Consider the following 19,979-nt stretch of genomic DNA (forward strand, 5'->3'; position numbering starts at 1 on the left):
TCACTCTGGAATCATGGCTATTTCCTGCTCTGGCTCACACTCTTATAAAAACTAAGACCAGGGAATAATAGATATTCTTCTTTGTATTCATTTTAATCATTTTTATGTCCCAATCGATTATCAAGTTTATTCCAATTACAATAGATCAAGAGTCACCTAATAATATGTGTCTAGTTCTCACTACAAGCAATTTTAACAAATCAAAGTTTTCTGAACCTAATTTTTTCCTGTTAAACAATGATTGACAATACATATTAAAAACTTATGGTACATAATCAACAGAAATTCTTGCTTCAAATCTTAAAAAAGGATTATGAGTATCAACTAAAAGGAAAATTATAACAAAAAGAAAACACTGATGTAAAAGAATTTTCCAGTTATGCCTGGATTTCGATAACAAAGATGATAACCATCTATTTATAATTTTATTTATATACTTTGCAGAAAATCTATGTAGTATCTGCTTTCTAAAAAACAATTTTAAAACCATGTTCAGTCATAATTTTTAATAAGTAGATAATATCTGTGTTAAAATTTCCTTTATTATTCAGTAAAATTAATATATATATTTAACTTTATCATGGGCACTGTTCTTATAAAAAGCCACAAGTAGCTATAAAACATATAGTTAATAAAGATCATATGTTGCTACTTTAATATTACCGCTTCCATTCCTCATATTATAATATTTTAGAAAAGGATAATTCATATGCTGTATTTAATACAACATAAAAGCCTATGCTTATGTCATGAATTATTTAATATTTAATGCAACAGTCAGTTTTACCTGTGCAACAGTTTTACTGAGCGTTTCAAATGGAAAAATAGATCACTTAACTGCTTTACATATTTGCTTTTTGATTCCTTTAATCTGCCTAGAAATAAGATATTTCCTCCTTTATTTTGTTGATATTCTTACTTAACTCCATTGTTATTTAAATATCTGTTTATTGTTTTGTAACTGTTCATTTTTCAGAAGCCCAGTGTTTTTCTTTCTCAACAGTGGACTTTATGCTAACCACACTCTCTATCATCATCTGGCAATACTGATCTTCCTCTGCTGTTTCTGTTTTAAAAGTTAATGCACTGTTATTTTCTGAATACTCCATAAGCTGCTTATGAGTACATTATGCTATTAAGCTAGCACATGCAGAAAAGCTTCCTAAACTGTTATTCTTTCTATGAAAATACAGCTGGTTCTGCTTCAAAGGCATATCTTTTCACCTGCAAATGGACTTGCTTCTACACTTATTCTTCAATTCATTGTCATTTATTTGTGTCTGGAAATCTTTAATTACCTTTAATTAGAAAAAAAATATTCACTGCTTTAATCTTGCAAATACATTCAATCATAATTCTGTCTGGGATGAATACCAAGTTCTATTCACTGTTTGATCTCTATTACAAAGATACATAATTTATTGTCCATTTATATAGACTTTACCAATTAATATATAATAGAAAAAGCAAAGAGATAAGAGTCAAAATATCTAAAAAGAAAATTTTGTAGTCTAAATTTAATTGCTCAAAGAAATTACTGAAAGATGGATTATTTATAGCATGCCAAAAAATACTAACAAAATTAAAATTTGGTCATCAACAGTAAAGGCTTTTATATTTCCTTCAGTATTTCTAGAATAATTTCTCATCAAATGTTCCAAATCCCTACCCCCTTCCTCAAAAAGCAAAACACTATTTGTCATCTTACTTTTCTCATCTTAACAAAATTACATATAAAAGGGCAGAACAACTTGGCATATAATTTTGCAACTGCCATATAAACACAACTTTTAGTTATTATATTAAACACTGCAAATAACTGTATAAAATTCATTACAAAAGCAAAGGTCAATAGTCTTATGGAATTAAAAGCAAACTCAGTAGCTATGTCACTAAACCAAAGGGCCTGGTTTTGGAGAGTGGCAAGATGAATAAAATCACAAATGGCATGGTCACAGGCAAAAAATAATGAAAATATTAATCAAATAAATAGAAAATTGTTATAAAACCAGAAACACAGATCCAGTGGATTATTGCCAACATAGTACACTTTTATTATTTTTTTATTTATACATTTTATAGAGGAGGGGGTAGAGAGAGAGAGAGAGAGAGAGAGAGAGAGAGAGAGAAAGAGAAAAGGGGGAGGAGGAGCAGGAAGCATCAACCCCCATATGTGCCTTTACCAGGCAAGCCAGGGTTTTGAACCGGCAACCTCAGTGTTTCCAGGTTGATGCTTTATCTGCTGCACCACCACAGGTCAGGCCCATAGTACACTTTTATAGTCAGCCAAACACAAAATCATGTCATGTATTCCCTTAAAAAAAAAAAAGATGTTACCTATAGAAATAAAATTGACAAAAAATAATTTTCTCAAACTTATTTGGAAATATTTGGTCAGATAAGAGGAAGTTGGTAAATGAACCCTTAGAGATGAAAATCTCATGTAAATTTTTTAATATTATGTTATAGAGGTAATATACCAATGATAATTTTTCAATGTTTAGACAGAATAGCTTAATATTAATCATGGTAAGGACTTCCCCAAAACAACACCACACTGAGTACTAAGAAACAAGTACCATGATTTGGGTTGCTACAAAGACAGACTAGCAAGTTGTTAATGAGATATAAATTACTTTCCAAAAATCATATTAAAAATGCTAACCAAGAAAGAAAGTATGTATGCAGGGAAATGAAATTAGCAGAATATACTATAAAGTATATCAGTGTTTAGTTTGCACCTTGCCAAAAAAAAATTAACAAACATTTTTTTTAAAATACCTGCTTTGTGCAATGTGCCCTTGGAGTACAGAGATAAAACCAAATGAAAACAACAGAAAGTATAAAAGAAGATTAAAAAAACACTTCAGTAAAGTTAAACAGCAATTTAAATGTTTTTTAAGTTAGTTGAAGATATTGCTTATTATTTTAAGAGAAATAATAGAACATTTAAGACTAATTTAAAAAGAGTAGCTTAAACAAAGATTATACAGAATTTTACCTGAGAATTAGGGAGATTATTTTATAATCTTAACAAGTATTTATAAAATACCTTTTATCATTAGGGATAATCAATTAGGGATGCAAGAAAAAAATTAGTTTCTGCTGGCAAGGAGAATGTTTCAATCCTAGTAGGTACAGATATATATAATATATAATATATGTAATATATTATATATTATAATTTGCAGGCAGTCTATATAATATGTAGGCAGTCTCTGGATTACAAATGAGACAGGTTCTATAAGTTTGTTCCTAGAGTGAATTTGGATGTACTGTATGTTGGAACAGGTACATTTACCTATTAAATGCAACATAGATGTTTGTTTTAACATGGTATATATTTTTACCTTTCTGTGCATATATTTAAGATTTTCAAACCTACAGAACCTATGTCATTTATAACCTGGGGACTGCCTGTATATGTATATATATTTAAAATAGGTAATAAAAGTAATATGTGTAATCAGTGAAATAAGATATTCAAAGGATATGAAAGTTTGGTAGACTGAGCTGAGATTTCTGATATGAGTACATAAAAACAGTAGGATAATGTAATAACTCTATAATGCTATAAATGTATAAATATTTACAGAGACATAAGGAATTAAAGATGTTCAAAGCCAGAAACACACAAATAAGAACAACAAAATAACCTCAAAGCAACACAGCTACTTTCAACTGATATTCTGGTAGCCCTGGAGGTGGTTAGTGGTATATAAATTCTTGGTTTTCAATGTCAAGCACATTGACTTTTAGTGCAGGTATTTACAGTGCTACTATGAGAAAAGAGCTGAAATTGAGATACATGAATAAAGTTGAGGTCCTCAAAGTACTGACTAAGCCATACAAAGAGGAAAGAAAAATAATCTACACTTGTTTGGAGAAATAACAATGAATCTCTCTGCTTCCTCTAAACTCTGAGTGTGGAGGAAGGATGTATCTCCTATGAAAAATACAAATCTTAAGTCTTTAGACCCAATACAAAGTGTGAGGTCCAAATTTCAAAAATATTAGGCCAAAAAAAAAATTCAGATCACTGGTCCAAAATCTATAAAATCCTTACTGTCAGTAACCAAACAGAACATTGCACTGTGAAAAGATTTTGCAATTCAGACTGCTAGCACTCTCACCAAGGGAATAAACAGAAACAAATACAAACAAACCTCTGTTGAAGTTGAACACACACACACACACACACACACACACACACACACACCCATAAAACCTAAAGGGATTTAAAAAAGGAAGGGGATAAGAAAATAGCATGAGGTAGAACAGCCATTACAACCAATGAGAAAGTTGGTACCATAAGAAGGACTCATGGAAGAATATAAAATTGGAGTTTAAAATAATTACAGAAGAAAAAACAGAGAAATAGAATAAAAAAGATTTTTAAATAATCAGACCTTTTACACATAACTAAGAAAGGTCACTAAAATGATATATCCATGGGTACAAGTTACAAATAGCAATAAATACATGAGTAAGAGAGAGACAGAAAGACAGTGAGAGACAAAGAATTGCTGAACTCTAATCAAAAAGAAGATAATTCTGAAAAGAACAAACCTAGTAAAGAACAGTGAAATAAAAAGAGGATAATTAAAAAGTGATTATAAGAGATATGATGTTACAATGGGATAATTTAATTTATATGCAATAGGAATTCCAGAAGGATAAACAAAAAGGGGGAAAGTCATTATAAAAATAAAAATCATATTTCTAAGTCTTTCCAGAATTTAAGACAAGAATCCTTATGAGAAAGAAGCACAGCCAGCAAATCCCAAGCCTTATTTTTTTTGAATTTTTACTAAATAAAAATAAATATTTGCTTTAAATTAGAACTGAAAAAATTTTAATAAAAAAAAACCCTTAAAACCTGGAGAGGAAAATATAACTATAAGAAATGAAAAATAGAGTAATAGAACACCTTCATCAGTAACACCAGAAGAGGAAATGAATGGAACAATATTTTCAAAGTTCTGAGCAGATTAAAATATCAACTATAATTATGTGCCCAGCTAAGCTATACTTTTATTATGAGTACAATATAACATTACTATATTATAAGCAGACATTGAAAAATTTTAGTACTAATGGATACTTTCTTTTTTGTGTGTCTGACAGAGACAGAAAGACAGAGAGAGTGACAGTTAGGGAGGGACAGACAGACAGGAAGGGAGAGAGATGAGAAGCATTAACTCTTCATTGCAGCACCATAGCTATTCATTTACTGCTTTCTCATGTGCCTTGACCAGGGAACTAGAGCAGAGTGACTGACCCCTTGCTCAAGCCACTGATCTTTGTGCTCAAGCCAGTGACCATGAGGTGCTATCTATGATTCCATGCTCAAGCCAGCAAACCTGTGCTCAAGCTGGTGAACCCACACTCAATTTGGATGAGCCCGCACTTAAGCTGGTGACCTTGGGGTTTTCAACCTGGGTCGTGTACATCCCAGTCTAATGCTCTATTCACTGCACCATGACCTGGTCAGGCTCTACTAATGGATACTTTTACGAAGGCAAAAGGAACAAAGACACTTCAGAAGGAAAATGTAAAATACAAAAGGTAGTTGTTACTAAAGACATGACACATAAAGTTAGTTCTAAGGAATAATAGGTAATAAAACTTAAAAACAATAATTGTAATAATTGAGCTCATGCTTTTAAAAACAAAAGAAGAAATTAATACAAACAACAGGAGTAAGTCAGGTATAAAAAGTTAAAATCTTTATATTGTTTATGATAAAGATATCAATACACTTTAGATTACATTAAGTAAAATATACCAGGTAAATTTGAGGAAATATATATATACATATATACACACACACACACATACATATAGACACACATATAGAGAGAGAGAAAGAGAGAGAAGAGAGAAAAAAATCGAATGCACACTTTAAAATAATTTTAAAAAGGTTAGTGTAGAGATTAGCGAGGAAAATCCACCAAAAAAATAAAAAATAAAAAATAAATTGTTGAAAGTATCTAGATTGTTCATTCACAATATAAATACAGGATTAAGTTTGTCTTATTCAAAGTCAAAGACTCTTAAACTATATCAAAAACATAAACAGATTAAGGTCTAGATATGTGATGGCAAACCTTTTTATAAAAACCGCCCACTTTTGCAGTGTAGGTCAATCTGGTCCCTCCCGCCCACTAGTGGGTATTTCAGCTTTCATGGTGGGTGGCAGCGGAGCAACCAAACGGCGCCATGATTGGCCCACCATGAAAGCTGGAACACCCACTAGTGGGCGGGAGGGACCAGGTTGACCAGCACTGCAAAAGTGGGCGGTTTTTTTTTTTTTCATTTTCCTGAAGCTGGAAACAGGGAGGCAGTCAGACAGACTCCCGCATGCGCCCGACTGGGATCCACCTGGCATGCCCACCAGGGAGCGATGCTCTGCCCCTCTGGGGCATCAGTCTGTTGCATCCAGAGCCATCCTCAGCACCCGGGCCATCTTTGCTCCAATGGAGCCTCGGCTACGGGAGGGGAAGAGAGAGACAGAGAGGAAGGAGAGGGGGAGGGGTGGAGAAGCAGATGGGCAGGGGGGGGGAGGGGTGGAGAAGCAGATGGGCGCTTCTCCTGTGTGCCCTGTTTGGGAATCGAACCGGGACTCCTGCACAAGCCGACGCTCTACCACTGAGCAAACCCGCCAGGGCCAAAAGTGGGTGGTTTCTATAAAAAGGTTCGCCATCATGGCTCTAGATGAAAGGGAATAGAAAAAATTATCAGAATACTAAATAAAAGAGAGAGGTATTTACCAGTATCAACGCAAAAAAAAATTTCTAAGAAAAAAAAAGTGCATTTTATAAAGATGCCATTGTTTAATATAAAAGAGAAATTATCATAAATATGTACCAGTTTAGAAATACTTTGCAAAAAAAAAAAAAATCCCAAACTATATAAAAGAAAAAAAAGCCCTGGCCGGTTGGCTCAGCGGTAGAGCGTCGGCCTAGCGTGCGGAGGACCCGGGTTCGATTCCCGGCCGGGGCACATAGGAGAAGCGCCCATTTGCTTCTCCACCCCTCCGCCATGCTTTCCTCTCTGTCTCTCTCTTCCCCTCCCGCAGCCGAGGCTCCATTGGAGCAAAGATGGCCCGGGCGCTGGGGATGGCTCTGTGGCCTCTGCCCCAGGCGCTAGAGTGGCTCTGGTCGCAACATGGCGACGCCCAGGATGGGCAGAGCATCGCCCCCTGGTGGGCAGAGCGTCGCCCCCTGGTGGGCGTGCCGGGTGGATCCCGGTCGGGCGCATGCGGGAGTCTGTCTGACTGTCTCTCCCTGTTTCCAGCTTCAGAAAAATGAGAAAAAAAAAAAAATTAAAAGAAAAAATAAAATGACCAAATTGACAGCTCTATACACTCCATAGTTATGATGAGGATGTTTTGTTCTCCTTTCACACAGAATGACAGTTCAAATATTCATGTAAAGTACAAAAAAAATTTGAACACCACAATTAACATAAGAAGTATTTACACATCTAAATGTTAGAGAATACCTACTCTTTTCAAAAATAAACATAAATTAACAAAACTGAGCACATACTAAGCAATAGTGGAAAAAGTAGTATCAGAAACAGACATATTGAAAACATTCTTTGAACAAAAAACAATCAGGTTAAAATCAATGTGAAATATATATACATCTGTATATAATATATGTATTTCAATAGTTACTATATTGAATATATATATGTGTTATATACAACTCAATAATATCTATAGAATTATATATAACATATAATTAATTCAAGAAGGTCTAAATATGATGTCAGTGATGTAATAAAAATAACAAAAAAACAAAACAAATCCATTAAATGAGAACATTACCCAAAAAAGTTTGAAAAATAAATAGCAAAGCATTCAATTGAATTATAAAATTTTTTTAAAAAATTACAATTAAGGAAATCATAAAGGTACGAGTAGAATTATAGAAAATAACACACAACAGAATCTAGAATAACAAAAGCTAAATCCTTATGTCTATATATAAGACAAATCTTAATAATGATGATGAACAAAAGAGATGGAGCAAAATTAAACATTATCAATTAAAAATAGGAATTATAGAGATGGCATCAGAGTAATGGCCACGTGAGACATACCTCTGAACTCTCCTCTTGAAATTTCAACAAACTGAACAACTATAATGCAGTGAAGGAACCCCAGCTAGGTTCGGAAGTGTGCCTGATAGATCAAATGGACTAAAGTTTTTTGGTTTTAGGGTTTTTAACAATACCACTCTCAAATATCAAGAAAAAAGAAATCGAATACCATGGCTACACAAGACAGAGATGTAGCTCAAAAAGAAAATAAAAATTTCCAGAAAGCCCTGCACTTGTCTGGTCAAGGCACATATGAGAGCTGATGTTTCCTGCTTCTTTACCCTTTCTCTCTCTCTCTCTCTCTCTCTCTCTCTCTCTCTTACTCTCTGTCCTCTCTAAAATAAATAAGTAAAAAAAATTTTTTTTACATGAGATTTGCCACAACCTTTATTAAAAAAAAAGAATGGGTATATCATAAAAAGAAAAGAGGGAGAAGGAAATCAAGAGCCTATTTAAACAAATAATAGATGAGAATTTCATAAAACTATGAGTTAGAACCTCAGATCAAAGAAGCAAACAATGCTGAGTTCTTCAACCAAAATGGACCTACTGCAAGGCACATCATAATAAAATTGTCAAAAAATAAATGACAAAGAAAGAATCCTCAAGGCAGCTAGAGAAAAAAAGAACATAACCTATAAAGGAAAGTCCATTAGGTTATCAACAGACTTCTCAGCAGAAACTCTACAAGTCAGAAGAGAGTGGACCAAAATATTCAAAGCACTGAAAGAGAGGAATTACCAGCCAAGAATAATATATCCATCAAAGTTATCCTTTAAGTATGAAGGAGAAAGAAAAACTTTTGCAGACATACAGAAGGTGAGGGAATTTATCTCCAGAAAACTTCCACTGCAGAAAATATTTAAGGGTGTTACTCAACCAGACATAAAGAACAGAACAAATCAAAACTACAAGTAAATGCTCCAAAAGGATCACAATAAAAACAAGAATAATCTGTGACAACAATACCATAAAAGTGGAGAGGATAAAGATCTGCAATAGCAAAGGAGAAAGGAGTGTGAAAGTACTCATATGACAGAGGACTCTTGTACATATAAACATTTTTTTCTTACCCTAATGGTAACCACCCACAAAAAAGTCACTACTGAAACACACAGCTTAAAAAAGCAGAAACAGGGGAAAGAAGTATGGAATACCACCAAACAAAAACAATGAATAGAAACAAGAAAAAACAAAAAGAACCAAACAAGACACAGAGCTACTAAAAAAGAAAACATAAAATGGCTATCGGAAATACTCCAGTGTCAATAATTACACTAAATGTAAATGGACTGAACTCACCAATAAAGAGGCACAGAGTAGCAGATTAGATCAAAATGCAAAACCCAAACATATGCTGCCTTCAAGAGACACAGCTATGTGGCAAGGGCAAAAGTAGATTAAAAGTGAAAGGTTGGGAAATGATTCTCCAAGCAACTAATATCCAAAGAAAAGCAGGTGTAGTCATACTCATATCTGATAATGGTAACTTCAAGACAACAAAGGTAACCAGAGACAAGGATGGACATTTCATAATGATAAAGGGGACACTCTACCAAAAAGGCATAATACATCTTTAAATATATGCACTGAACCAGGGAGCACCAAAATATATAAGAAATGTACTAACTGATCTAAAAATAGAAGCAGACAAAAACACAATTATACTCAAAGATTTCAATAAATCATTGATAGCTTTGGATAGATCTTCCAAACAGAAAATCAATAAAGAAATATCAGTCTTAACTGACACACTGAACCAAATAGACATAAGAAACTTATTCAGGACATTTCTTCCAAAAAGTCAGATTATATATTCTTCTCCAATGTGCATGGAGAACTCTCCAAGATAAACCATATGTTGAGCAACAAAACTAACATCAACAAATTCAAGAAAATTGAAATCATACCAAGTATATTTTCTGACCATAAGGATATGAAATTAGAATTCAACTGTAAAAAGGAAGTAAGAAGCCAACAAAAATGTGGAAATTATATAACGTACTCCTAAAAAATTATTGGGTCAAAGAATAAATAAAAGCAGAGAACAAAATATATATACAGACAAATGAAAGTGACACTATGACATCAAAATTTCTGGGATACAGCCTGACCGGGTGGTGGCGCAGTGGATAGAGCATTGGACTAGGATGCGGAAGACCCAGGTTTGAGACTCCGAGGTTGCCAGCTTGAGCATGGGCTCATCTGGTTTGAGCAAAAGCTCACCAGCTTGGACCCAAGATTGCTGGCTCAAGCAAGGAGTTACTCGGTCTGCTGCAGCCCTATGGTCAAGACCCATATGAGGAAGCAATCAATGAACAACTAAAGTGTCGCAACGAAAAACTATTGATTGATACTTCTCATCTCTCTCCGTTCCTGTCTGTCCCTATCTATCCCTGTCTCTGACTCTCTCTCTGTCTCTGTTTAAAATAAAATAAAATAAAATAAAAATTTCTGGGATACAGTGAAAGTGGTTATAAGAGGCTTACATCATTACAGGCTTACATCAAAAAAAAAAAAAAAAAAGGATCCCAAGTAAACAAACTAACATCACATCCTAAAGAACTTGAAAAAGAAGAACAAAGGTAGGCAAACCCAAAGTCAGCAGAAGAAAGGGAATAGTAAAAATTAGAGCAGAATTAAATGAAATAGAAAAAATTAATACAACAAAGAGCTGGTTCTTTGAAAGAATAAATAAAATTGACAAACCACTAAGGAAAAAAGAGAAAAGGCTAATAAATAAAATCTAAAATAAAAGAAGAAATTATCACAGACATCAGAGATATATAAAGGATGATAGTAGAATATTATGTAAGATTATATGCCACCAAGTTCAACAACCTAGAGGAAATGGGTAAGTTCACTATTCAATCTTCCTAAACTGAGTCACGAAGAAGTGGAAAATCTAAATAGACCTATTAGCAGGGAGGAAATACAGTGTGTCTGTGAAGTCATGGTGCACTTTTGACTGGTCACAGGAAAGCAACAAAAGATGATAGAAATGTGAAATCTGCACCAAATAAAAGGAAAACCCTACCAGTTTCTGTAGGATGATGTGGCAGCATGTGCGCATGCGCAGATGATGTAACACCGCGTATACAGTGGAGCAGCCCACAGCCATGGCAGTCAAGATGTGAACAGTACAGAGGAAAGTTCAGTGTGTTCTGTGGCTCGCTAAATTCAAATCCATGACCAAAGTGCAACGTGAATATCGGCGTGTTTATAATGAAGTGCCACCACATAGGAATAACATTAGTCGGTGGGATAAGCAGTTGAAGGAAACCGGCAGTTTGGTGGAGAAACCACGTTCTGGCAGGCCATCAGTCAGTGACGAGTCTGTAGAGGCTATATGGGATAGCTACCTAAGGAGCCCTAAAAAATCTGTGTATGAGCCCACATCGAACTGCACTGAATAGGTGTGAAACTAGGAGAGTTTTTCTTTTATTTGGTGCAGAATTCACATTTCTATTGTCTTTTGTTGCTTTCCTGTGACAGGTCAAAAGTGCACCATGACTTTACAGACACACTGTAGAAACAACTATCAAAAACTCCCAAAAAACAAATGTCCAAGAATAGATGGTAACAGTAGTAAATTTTACCACTCAAAGAAGTTTTGGTACCTATCCTTCTCAAACTCTTCCAAAAAATAGAAGAAGCAATACTCCTGAACATATTTGATGAGACCAACATAACTCTCATACCAAAACCTGGCATGTACAACTCATAAAAAACAAAAACCACAGACCAATATCTCTAATGTATACACCTATAAAAATCTTCAATAAAATACTAGCAAATTGAATACTAAAACATTTTATATTCCCTGTTCATGGATTGGAAGAATCAATATAGTTAAAATGACCATATTACTTAAAACAATATACAAATTAATGCAATCCCCATCAAAATCACAAAGCCATTCTTTAAAGAAATAGAACAATAAATCACTGCCTTTGTATGGAACCATAAAAAAAAACCTCAAATAGCTAAACCAATCCTGGGGGAAAAGAATAAAACTGTAGGTATCACAATACCAGACTTCAAATTATACTTTAGAGCCACAATAACCAAAACAGCATGCTACTGGCAGACAAACAGACATACAAACCAATGGAACAGAATTGAGAGTACAGAAATGAAACCACATATATCTTATATGGTATATATCTGTGTATATATATATATATATATATATGGACAGTATATAGGTATAGAAGTACATATATATGGACAAATCATCCTCAACAAAGGAGCCAAAAAGATACAATGAAGAAAAGAAAGCCTCTCCAATAAATGGTGCTGAGAAAATTGGGAAACCACATACAAAAGAATGGAACTTGAGTACAGTTTGTTCTCCTGCACAACATTTAATTCAGAATGGATCAAAGACTTAAATATAATATCTGAAACAATCAATTACATAGAATAGAAAACATACTCAACTCATGGACCTTGGCCGTAGAGAACAAGTTATGAATTAATTGACCCAAAGGCAAGGGAAGTAAAGGCAAAAATAAATCAATGGGACTCTATCAAATTAAAAAGCTTCTGCACAGCAGAAGAAACTGACAACAAAACAAATAGGCATCCAATAAAATGGGAGATGATATTTGCAAACAACAGCTCCAATAAGAGGTTATTATCCAAAATACGTAAAGAACTCACAAAGCTCAGCAATAAACAAGCAAACAATTTAATTAAAAAATGAGAGGGCCTGAACAGACACTCCTCCCAAGAGGACAAATGGCCAATAGATATATAAAAATATGCTTATGTTCACTAGCTATTTGAGAAATGCCAACCAAAACTACAATAAAATACCACTTCTCATCTGTTAGACTGACTCATTATCAACAAGATAGGTACAAGTGTTCAAGAGGCTGTGGAGAAAAAGGAACCCTCACTTACTGCTGGTGAAAATGCAACCTTTATGGAAAAAAGTATGATGGGTCCTCAAAAAAATTAAGAATAGAACTACCATATGACTCAGCAATCCCTGTACTAAGTAACTATTTCAAACCTCGAAAATATTGGTACAAAAAGACACATGCACCCCCATATTCATCGCAGCATTTTGCACAGTGGCTAAGACAGGGGTCCCCAAACTTTTTACACAGGGGGCCAGTTCACTGTTCCTCAGACTGTTGGAGTGCCAGACTATAAAAAAAACTATGAACAAATCCCTATGCACACTGCACATCTTATTTTAAAGTAAAAAAACAAAATGGGAACAAATACAATATTTAAAATAAAAAACAAGTAAATTTAAATCAACAAACTGACCAGTATTTCAATGGGAACTATGGGCCTGGCTTTGGCTAATGAGATGGTCAATATCCAGTTCCATATTTGTCACTGCTAGCCGTAACAAATGATATGACACACTTCCGGAGTCGGGACGCGTGCATTCCGCAGCACTGGAAGTAGTACTGTATGTGAGCAACGCCGTGCTTTGTGATGCATCCTATGCTCCTCTCACTGACCACCAATGAAAGAGGTGCCCCTTCTGGAAATGCGGCGGAGGCCGGATAAATGGCCTCAGGGGGCCGCATGTGGCCCGCGGGCCGTAGTTTGGGGACCCCTGGGCTAAGACATAGAAACAACCAAAATGTCCCTCCACAGAGGATTGGATAAAGAAGTGGTAGTGGTACATATATACAATGAAATACTATTCAGCCATAAGAAATGATTACATAGTGTCATTTATGACAAGATGGATGGAACTTTAGAACATTATACTAAGTGAAATAAGTAAATCAGAAAAAGTTAAGAAGTATATGATTTCACACATAAGTGGGATATAAAACTGGTTGGTGGTTCAGTGGATAGAGCATCAGTCCGGATAGATATACAGTGTGTCTGTAAAGCCATGGTGCTTTTGACCGGTCACAGAAAAGCAACAAAAGATGATAGAAATGTGAATTCTGCACCAAATAAAAGGAAAACTCTCCCAGTTTCATATCTATTCAGTGCAGTTTGATGTGGGCTCATGCACAGATTTTTTAGGGCTCCTTAGGTAGCTATCCCATATAGCCTCTACAGACTCGTCACTGACTGATGGCCTACCAGAACGGGGTTTCTCCACCAAACTGCCGGTTTCCTTCAACTGCTTATCCCACGACTAATATTATCCCTATGTGGTGGCGCTTCGTTATAAACATGCTGATATTCACGTTGCACTTTGGTCATGGATTCGAATTTAGTGAGCCACAGAACACACTGAACTTTCCTCTGTACTGTCCACATCTCGATTGGCATGGCCGTGGGCTTCTCCGCTGTATACACGATGTTACGTCATCTGCGCATGCGCACATGCTGCCACATCATCCTACAGAAACTGGTAGGGTTTTCCTTTTATTTGGTGCGGATTTCATGTTTCTATCATCTTTTGTTTCTTTCCTATGATCGGTCAAAAGTGCACCATGACTTTATGGACACACTGTATATCCCGGTTTGATTTCTGGTTAGGGTACACAGGAGAAGCAACCATCTGCCTCTCTCTCCCTCCCTCTCCCTCTTCTCTTCCTCTTCCCCTTTCATAGCCAGTTACTCATTTGGTCCAAGCATGGCCTCAGGTGCTGAGAATAGCATATGTCTGAGCCTTCAGCCTCAGGTGCTAAAAAAAGCTCTGTACCTGAGTATGGCCCCAGTCAGGGTTGCTGGGCAGATCCAGGTCAGGGCGTATTCGGGAGTTTGTCTCACTATCTCCCCTCCTCTGGAAGGAAGAAAGGAAGGAAGGAAGGAAGGAAGGAGGGAGGGAAGGAAGGAAGGAAGGAAGGAAGGAAGGAAGGAAGGAAGGAAGGAAGGAAGGAAAGAAGGAAGGAAGGAAGGAAGGACAATCTCATAGAAAAAAGAACCTAGAATTTGTCACAAACAGGCACATATTCTAAAAAATCTGAGAAAAAAATATGTCCATCAGAAACAAAGAAAATTATTTCAAGGACCATAGAAGATAAGGAATGTAAAAGAGAATTAGGAACAAAAAATAGTGGTAAATATGTATACAACTGTATATGAATTTTAACTGAATAAATTATAACAAAATCTTAGAAATTTGATAAATATAGAGAGAATTAAGAAGTGCAAGAATCATATTTTGGCTTATTTCTAAATTAGGAGGAGCAGTACCTGAAACTCTTATGATGGCTGTAGTGCTATCATACTGCTGATTTCATGAACTCAGATCTTGTGACTTAATTATCTTTACATCTGTCAGTACCTAATATATGGCCCAGGGAAGTAGTATAGTGAAGGGCTTCTGTGGTCAATTTTTTGGAGTTAGTCCTGGTTCTAACTCTTGCCAACTGTAGAACCTTGGGGAAATTCTTCAATCTATCTATGCCAAGTTTTCCTGATCTGTAATGATGAAGATAATAATAGTTCCTACTTCATAGGACTGCTATGAAATAAATTTAAGATGTGCCCTGCACCAGATGCTTAATATTTGTTAGCTACTTCTGTTACATGAGAAAACAGAGCTTTACAAACAAATTATTGTAGTTTTACATAATTTAGCTAGCACATATAAATATGTATTTGGACTGATATAACTAATAAAAATTATAAAATATCTTGTTAAAAGTTTTTTAAAGTCTCTTATTTTTATTTTTGAAATTGTTTATTTTTAGAGTAATACATGTAGTATTAGCCACTCTCTTACCATCTATATTTGAAAAATTAATTCTGAATAAAGCCCAACCAATTTACTAATACAGTGGTACCTTGAGATACGAACAGACCAACATACAATTTTTTTAAGATACGAGCTGCGACTCGGCCCATATTTTTGTCCGAGATCCGAGCAAAATTCTGAGATACGAGTCGTGATTCGGGAAGCTGCCGCTAGTTGGCGCGTTGGCACATGGGTCCAGTATCAACAGTTTGATATACGAGTTGACTGACTTACGAGCTCAGTTACAGAACGAATTAAATTCGTATCTCAAGGTACCAGTGTATTTCCCCCTGTAGTCAGCAATATTTCATATTTCTTAATTTATTGCTGTAAGTGAAATTTTCATGTCAGTTGAGTACACATTCCAAGATTATACTACAATAATTAAAACAGTGTCTGTTTATTCTGAAGATTCTGTAACTGCAAAGTGTTTCCAGTCAGCGTCAGCTCATTTGATTCTCACCTGAGCAAAGAATATTGTTTAAAAAAAGCTTTTATAAAAGCCATTATTCACTATCATTTAGTTCATAACTGAAAAGGCAAAACTTTTAGTCAAAGATAAATATTAAGTAGTGATGTTAAAATCATCTTGCCAAATATAATTACTGTTTGACCATATTAAGTATACATAAATGAGATTTAGTAACAAGAGGACATCCCATACATGTTAACACTATTCTTTGTGAAAGTTTATTAGCAATCTAAATAAGCTTACTAATAACTTTAATATACACAAAACACTATGATACTCAGTTCATTTGCTATTTGTACTATTGTTTTGGTACTTCTTCTTGTCTTTTGTTTTTTAACACCAATGCTGATATATGTCCCCCAAATCATTCTAGCTACTTTTATTCTTTCGTCACATTTTTTATCATATGTTGGATATATCTGCATAGGACTCTATTCAAAAGAGATGGTATCAGTGATAGAAGATCTATCTTAGTATGAGTTCTGGCTTGTGGTGTTTTCTAACTCTGTCACCGAAAATCAGAAAATCTTTTCCTGAGAACAATCCTTGAATTAGTTAGTTTTAATTTTTATTAGTTAACTAATAGCTTTTCTATTTCATTTGACGTTCTAGAGTATTACATGAGAATCTTAGGCAGGGCATTATCTTTAAAAGAGTAAACAAAAGTAAACCCTCACTATTCTTCTTTTATTACAGTATATTGTTTTATTACCAATACTGTATTTGCAAAGTACACACAGGATATCTCATATCCATGTGAGACAGGTAGATCATATGCTTACTTATATATATTTTCAAGAGTAAGCAAAACAGGAAAGAGAACTTTCTATGGGAACATAATGAATACCACAGCACCCACAGAACAATTTAGTATATGAAGAAGGCTGAGGCTTCACAGTTATACTACTTTCTCTGCCTTATTCTTCCTTAGATCTAATAAATATAAAAACTAAATACAAAGAAAAATCTGTCATGTTTATAGAACAGAAGGCTTTCAAGTTTTAACATATCTATTCTCAAAATTGGTTATTAAATAAAATTAAATTTCAATAAAAATCAGAAGCCTTTTTTATAAGAAAAAAACTCCTCTATGATAATAGAAATCAGAAGAGTGGTTGCATAATGGACATTGGGTAGAGACTAAATGGAAGCAGATACATGGAATGATCTGAGAAGATAGAAATGTTCTGTATTGTCAAAATTCTAAGAACTATATAGTTAAGAGTTGGGGTGTAGATTGATTCACAATATGATTATATTCATTTATGTGATTAGCACATCCCATTTGATTAGAGACTTTACTCTGGTAGGTAAGTCCTTCTATTTTAACATATAAAAAATGGAAGAACTCAATGATTTACCCATGTTATTCAAGGATTATACAAAATAAATCAAACATAATTAACCTCTACTCAAGAAGTTATCCAGATCAGAAATACTGTTCTGTAATTTACATTTATGTGACTACCAGTTGGGTGAGTCAGTTATAAAACCCTTTAATTTCAGTTTTTATTGTAATAGTTCTTTTATTTTTGTTTATTTAGTCTATTTAGATTTCCTTTTTTATGAACTATCTCTATATGTTTTGCCCATTTTTGAGATTTTTTAAGTAATAGGAGGGGAGACAGAGAGACAGGCCAGGAACACAACCTCCAACCTTGGCATATTAGGAAAATGTTCTAACCAACAGAGCTAACCAGCCAGGAGTAGGTATAATAGGGTATAAGATATATTCTTTTGGTAGCAATTATTTCAACCTATTTTCTGATTCCTATTGCAACTTCTTGGTTTGTCCTTCAGTTACTGTATCTCAAAATTTTTTTAATTATTATTAACTATTATTATTTTAAAATTTCTCCAAAAATAGGAACAGGTGCAATAGCAAAGAACGTATGAGAAAAAAAGAGGGTGACATTCCTGAAACACCAAGGCTGCAGGTTCAGTCCAGTCAGGGCACATACAAGAAGCAATCAATGAGTGCATAACTAAGAGGAACAACAAATGACTGCTCCTGCCCCCCTTTCTCACTTTCTCTCTCTCTTTCTCTCCTCCCTCCCTCTCTCTGTCTCTCTAAAGTCAATCAATAAATATTGATTTTTTTAAGAGCTTGGGGTTAGGTAAGGAACAGTTTCATTTTTGCTTCTGATTTCTAATTTACAACACTTTGTTCAGAGTGTAGTTTTATGACATTGATTCTTTAAAATTGGGGGACTTGGTTTGTGACTTGTATGTGGATAATTTTCATTAATACTCCATGTATCCTTGAAAAGAATGAGTAGAAAATACTACATGATCTGGAGTGTAGTCTAAACAGGTAAGCTTCTTGTTATCTTTCTGTGCTGATGAGTGGACTTTCCTCTAGTCCACCATTTTACTAAGGTACAGTTTTAATGGAGGGTATCAAATCATTACCATTACTAGACAACAGAATTTAAAGTTTTACATGAATAAAAAGATTTAACAGATAATAATATTAAAGTACTGACTATATAAAAGCATCTTAAGAATAAATTCTTTTTTCTTACTTTTATTAAATTAGTAATAATTATAAGAGCTTTGAAAAAATCACAAATATACAAAGTGTATTTCTCTATTGGTAGGAAAGGCTCTACTTATTGTTTACTCCTTAAAAAGTCTAAACAGTCTTTCATTATTCATATTCTGTATATTACATATATTAGGGAAAAGTTATTTTCTTAATACTACATATAATTGCTTTTGTTCATTATCTTAATTTGCAGAAATGTATCAAAGGGAATTCACTGCTTACCAATTTGCTTTCTGTACTGATCAACAGGAAGTTTTATAGTAGAGGCATCTTTTCTACCCATCTTTGATCTCCAAAATGCGTGCTGCAAAGAAAAAAAAATATGAAATTATGATGTTCTGAAAAAATCAAAAGTATTACCTATAAACTTCATGAATAATTTATTCCATAAAATCATGCTTAAAACAATGGGTAAAGGTGTCTTTGACTTACTCCCACTAGATTATCAGTAGAGAACACAAAATTCTTTCAAATAATTATCAAGGACACAATTGCTGGTAATTAAATTTCCCAATCATTTGTTCTTGGTGACACTCATTATATCACTTACAATCAATGCTCAATTAAACCACACTATTAGAGAAAGCATTATCTATACATGTGAAAATAATGTTGTCTTTATTCAGATGGTTTGAGGCTGTAGGCACGCACTTGACTGTGCTTCTTTCCAAACTATTATGCTACACAAGGCTAAAGTTTGAATCTCAGATACTTTGAATTTTGTTTTATAAAACATGACATAGGTAACAGAGTGCAGGAATGTGAGTTGTAGTACTGCCCCTTTTTCTGTAAACAGTTTAAACCACTACCATCTACTAATATTCTCATTCTTACTATACTCTATATTCTGTCTGATTTAATCTCCTAGATAACTTTTAAATCCTATCATTTTTGAGTTCCTATATTATGGCAGATACAAACTACTTACCAAAATCCACATTCTATTTTTCTTCTCGGCAGAGTTAGACTGTATTTCTTAACCTCAATTCAAACATGTAATTGAGTTGTTAATAGAATATGAATGGAAATGATGTGTATCACTTGCAGCCTTAAAAACCTTTGTTGAATTCTCTGCTTTGTCCTTCCCCATCTAACTGTCCGGAAAAGAACTGATCCATAGACAAACCCTAAGGGTACATTTATAGGAACATAAAACCTTGCTCAACCTGGGCTGG

The 19,979-nt window shown here is 34.4% G+C and overlaps 1 protein-coding gene across 2 annotated transcripts in view; it reads right to left on the minus strand.

Moving 5' to 3' along the window:
* TRIQK (triple QxxK/R motif containing) overlaps positions 1-19,979 on the minus strand; it is a 131,845-nt gene that overhangs the window by 37,144 nt on the left and 74,722 nt on the right. For both annotated transcript variants that reach the window (XM_066379109.1, XM_066379110.1), the window contains one exon: positions 19,027-19,108. In XM_066379109.1, the coding sequence (XP_066235206.1) occupies positions 19,027-19,087 (61 nt within the window). In that variant the 5' untranslated portion in view covers positions 19,088-19,108. The remainder of the gene's footprint in view (positions 1-19,026; positions 19,109-19,979) is intronic.

Source organism: Saccopteryx leptura, chromosome 3 (assembly GCF_036850995.1).
Source record: "Saccopteryx leptura isolate mSacLep1 chromosome 3, mSacLep1_pri_phased_curated, whole genome shotgun sequence".
In the NCBI taxonomy this organism is placed as follows: Eukaryota; Metazoa; Chordata; class Mammalia; order Chiroptera; family Emballonuridae; genus Saccopteryx; species Saccopteryx leptura.